Source organism: Scleropages formosus, chromosome 8 (assembly GCF_900964775.1).
Source record: "Scleropages formosus chromosome 8, fSclFor1.1, whole genome shotgun sequence".
NCBI classification, from domain to species: domain Eukaryota; kingdom Metazoa; phylum Chordata; class Actinopteri; order Osteoglossiformes; family Osteoglossidae; genus Scleropages; species Scleropages formosus.
Window position 1 is genome coordinate 5,379,778 of NC_041813.1, and position 4,669 is coordinate 5,384,446.

At 44.1% G+C, this 4,669-nt stretch overlaps 1 protein-coding gene across 1 annotated transcript; it reads right to left on the bottom strand.

Annotated features, from left to right (window-relative positions):
* Positions 1-790: 790 nt before the first annotated feature.
* On the bottom strand, positions 791-3,801 carry six3a (SIX homeobox 3a). Its single transcript, XM_018766195.2, has 2 exons — positions 3,060-3,801; positions 791-1,168 (listed from the first exon to the last, which is right to left on the bottom strand). The coding sequence occupies exons 1-2, from the start codon at positions 3,749-3,751 to the stop codon at positions 976-978; spliced, it is 885 nt and encodes a 294-aa protein (XP_018621711.1). The 5' UTR covers positions 3,752-3,801; the 3' UTR covers positions 791-975.
* Between the last annotated feature and the right edge of the window lie 868 nt (positions 3,802-4,669).

Sequence of the window (4,669 nt, forward strand, 5' to 3'; positions counted from 1 at the left end):
GACATACTGCAATTTCTATAAGAAAATGGAATACTGTATTTGATTTAGAAATTTTTACATGAACATAAACACGCAAGTAAAGAAACATTGATTAATAAGCGCCTTCAGCGAGCACGAAAATGACTGAACATGTTGATGAGGAATACTCCAAATTTCATAATAAATTGATTTTGCATAAAAGGTGACCGATAACATTTGATGCTTGTCTAGCGTCATTATTCCATTTAAAGTATAAAAAAAAAAATCCAACAAACGAACAAAAAACCTAGAGCACTTTCGTCATACAATTTGACAAATATTTTTATGTAGGAACACCAAGTCAAGAAAAGTGAACAAGGATAGAAAAGGAAACGGAGCAGGAGAGCAATATTATATACAGGCATATCTCTACACATATATTACAGACTGGGAGAATGATCGCATTATTTTAAGATATACATAATTCAATATAAAATCTTGAAATAAAAATAAAAATCTGTTACAGTCATAACTATTCGATTCCACATTTCACCAGTACCCCACACAGGCAGTGACAGAATTGTTGTAAAAAGGTGCTTACGACTCAAATGATTGTCTGATGAACATGAAATAAAAGAGGATTGCATCTTGGCTGAGCGGTATCATCACTTGGACTAAAACAGATAGAGATCAAAAAGGCGATAAACATCAGGATCTGGTAATTCCCTCTTCTCGGCCATCCTTGTAAAAAATATTGAACTTAAAAGTAAATTTTTTCCCAGATACAAAAAATATCATGCAAGTAGTGAGGGGGGAAGGTGGGGTTGGGGGGGGGGGGGCAGGGGAAAGCGTGGGTCCTTTGAAAGCGCTTGAAAAAGACGTGCTTTAATCTTTTTTTTTTTGTTGTTGTTTTGTTTTGTTTTATATATAGTTATACCAATTGGTCCTCTTTTTTCTTCCCGATATTTCATAGTCTTTTTTAAGGTCCGTATTCCCTGTCAGTACTGGTGTTTAGTATCATACATCGCACTCGGAGTCACTCGACGTTACTGAGAGAATGGAGGTGCCCGTTTCCACCCGCTCTGTCATACTGGACACGCTGGTGGTCGGACTGGCCGCGGTGGACGGCGACTCCGCCGAGCTGTGCGGGGTGCACCCGGACTCTGACAGAGAACGCATGCCGTTCTGCCCTATTGCTTGGTGCTGGAGCCTGGTTGGAACAAGAAAATAACATCGCGATTAACACATATCCCAGTGTCTCCCTGTGTCACGCTAGACCTTTCAAGCATTATGCCTAACCCTCCTTCTGCTGGCTCTACTGAGCTCTACTGGAGGGTACAAACATGAGTGCACTGCCCGAAGAACGCAGGGAAGACGAGACTACCTGTTAAATAAACGGAAATATAAAATTACACAAAATGCAACAGTGTATTATTCTCTAAATACACAAAATATGGCCACGTCTCAATAGAAATGTATCCAGGCTTTATTAAGGCGCAATTTAGCCCTAGTCTCTGCGCGCTCGTTGTGATTTTAATAAGGATACTTTTCATTATCCCTTCCGTGAAATGTATTTCAGATATTTTCTATCAGAGGAATGTATCTCTAATGTACGTGCCCCACATGAGGGAAAAGTGCAAAGTATTTTCGTCACGTTTGAACGTTACTGTTGTTACAAATTATCTTTTTGCTCGTGTATTATTATTTAGTATTTGCTTGCTTTGTACTGCTCTGAGAATTTTTTAAAATATATAATTTACTTGATTATTGATCTATTAAATTTCAGCCTGCTGCACTGTTCACATTGTCTGCATTTGTGTGCTATACTTTGATACCAACTGCACGTTGGGTTAGAGAAACATTTATTGCATTGTAACATTTCAAAATATGCAAATAGAGAAGAACGAATTAAAGTAAAATTTACACAAAGGTATTTCATACTAGAAATAAAGAAACGATTGCATATATTTTTTGTTAATGACTGTCAGGAATTATGATTATATGTTTTTGTTTCTGTATCTGTGTATATATTGTACATAGAAACACGCGCGCGCACGCAAATGGATGTATATTTAACACCGAGAAGCAACGATAAGAAAAATACTAATCTTGTAGACCTTAAAAAAAATGCAGACCGAATTAGAATGTGTGATGTCGCTGCCTAATGAATTGATCGTTTATCATTTCTGTGCCACGTGCGGACATAATGTTTCAGCATTTGCACTTTTGGCACTCGAATAGCATACACAGCACACAACTTTTAAAATATCTGCTAACTATATAGCTATTTAACTTTACTGGTGAGAAAATTATTGTCTGCGGAAATGTATTGCCTATTTGTTTCGTTGTCGATACTGACAAAAATATTTCATGCTGCTAATAATTTCGAGTTTGATTTCGAAGGAAACACTTAGTCGAGATAATATTTTAAAAATGCCGGGGTTGGGTAATATGGGGAAGTGTGTGCAGCCCGTAATATTGTATTTCAGTAAATTCTGCTTCGACTCGGGTTCTTGCGGAGAGGTTTACCGCACAGTGCAGTAAAGTGGACAGTTTATTTACAGTGGGACCGAGCCCGTCATCCGCCATGCTGGAGCGGAGCGCGCTTCTCACTCAGGACCTCTATCATCTCGCTTGTTCGCTCGTTTCATCGCATTTGGGATTTTAAAAGCATCCCAAGTATTTTTTTTTTCCCTCCCAAGTGCAGCCCCTCTTTTGTGTTCTAAACTACTTGTCCTTTTTCACTCGATACGCCGTGCAGTGATTGAAATTACGCGCTGGAAAACCGGCGCATTCCGCGCTGCACTTTTCGGCGCACATTTTGAAATAAAGAGTAAAAGACTAAGGGTAAAATGTCGCCGAGCCCTTTTGCCCGCCTCCCCCGGCAGCACAGAGCTGCATCTGCTCTGTTCCTCTCCTCTCCTCTCCTCTCCTCTCGTCTCCTCTCCTCCACCACCACGCACACTCGCGCATCCACTACGCCGGCCACTTGCTATCAACTCCGCTCCGCACCGTCTACGTGTCCGTCTTATTTTTTACGGAGGAGCCTGGTGGTGGTGGTTTCGCTCGCGCGCCAACGCTTTCGAGAGACCGAGACTGACCTGTTCTTGGCCGCGGCGGCTCTGTCTCTTTGCCTCCGGTTTTTAAACCAATTCCCGACCTGTGTAGGAGTGAGTCCCGTGGCTTGTGCCAGTTCCCTTTTCTTGCTGGGATTTGGGTAGGGATCCTGGAGGTACCACTCCCTCAACAGGCTGCGCGTCCGCTCCTTGAAACAGTGGGTCTTCTGCTCGCCGTCCCAGATGGTCCTGGGCAGGGGAAACTTCTTGCGTACCCTGTACTTATCAACGGGTCCGAGCGGGCGGCCGCGCAGCTTCTCGGCCTCCTGGTAGTGCGCTTCTAGCCACATGGCCTGCAGCTTGCCGTGCGAGTCCTTGGTGAACTTGTGGTTCTCGAGGATGTGGTACAGGTCTCTGAAATTCCCCGTGTGGAAGGCGACCACGGCGCGAGCCCGCAGGATGGACTCGTGCTTGTTGATCGCCTCGCACGCGCCCGGCGCCACGGGCAGGGACCACAGGAACCGACCCAGCCGCTCGATATCTCCGGTCTCCTCCAGCGTCTCGCAGACGCTCGCCACTTGCTCCGGAGAGAAGTTGAGGGTGGGTAGCTGAAACATTGACAAGTCTTCTGGAGACCTGGTGCTGGGAGCGCCGCTCGCCAAGAGCAAAGGGCGATCAGCGAAGTTTGGCAGGAAGAAATGGGAGGGATAAAGCTCTAAAGGGGATCTGAAAACCATGGAATGACCTGAGAGAGAAAGAAAATTATCAAGGAAAAGAAACGACGAGTAAAGATTGAATGATTCAATAGCTATCGCCTAATGACACCAGCCTCATAATATCTCCCCCCTAAATCCACCGTGAGTGTAGCATTGAAACATTTTGTTTCGCTTTTCTATTGGTCTTCTTGGTGTCGTTGTGAGGTTGTCATGGCAGCCCTGCCAATCACTGTCAAGCGTGCCAATCATTAGCCAGTACGTAGAGGCTTTCACCACTTGTGCTGCACGCACGGGGGGTTATCAGAAACCCCAATCTCAACACTGCCCTCCCTCCACACCAGCTCGCATCGAGTAAAAGCCAACGCTCGCCTATTTGTTGAATGGAATGAGCAATTAGAGGGTGGAATATTATTGCGATCTTAACGAGGCTCGTTAAGGCTAAAGAAGATATGTAGGGAAGAGGAAAGGGAGGAGGGGAGGGGGTTTTAGGGGTGTCGAATGGGACAGGCAGGATACGGCAATACACATTTGAATAAAAGAGCTTTTAACTGAGTCAATTCACACATGATTTTGCGCGTAGTTTCGCGTTTATTTCGTCCCCATGTGAACATTTTTCATTCGCGGAAAGACCGGAAAGCTGAGCTCATTGTGACCAGTTATGACCGTAGTCATGTCACCAAAGTCCTCTCGCAGAACCAACTTTTTTCTATTAAAATTGTTTTAAGACTGAATTTTCGTTATTGGCTATGCGCACCTAGAGACACCGGGGGGTTGTGCGGAATATGACTTTGTTATTAGTGTATATGGCATCATCGGTGTTTCGGCTGTTATAGCTAACATAGACTGGTCCTGAAGCACTGCTAAAAATTCAAACTAGTGAAAACGAAGCAAACCCATCCGAACGACTGTACTGCGCACCCGTGACTCATTTTTTTTCCC

What these genes read in the sequence shown, in the direction of transcription:
- six3a (XM_018766195.2), bottom strand. Translation starts at nt 3,751, where the DNA reads ATGGTTTTCAGATCCCCTTTAGAGCTTTATCCCTCCCATTTCTTCCTG. An exon ending in GCCGCCGCGGCCAAGAACAG is followed by an intron (nt 1,169 to 3,059) that starts GTCAGTCTCGGT and finishes TGTTCCAACCAG; the next exon opens with GCTCCAGCACCAAGCAATAG.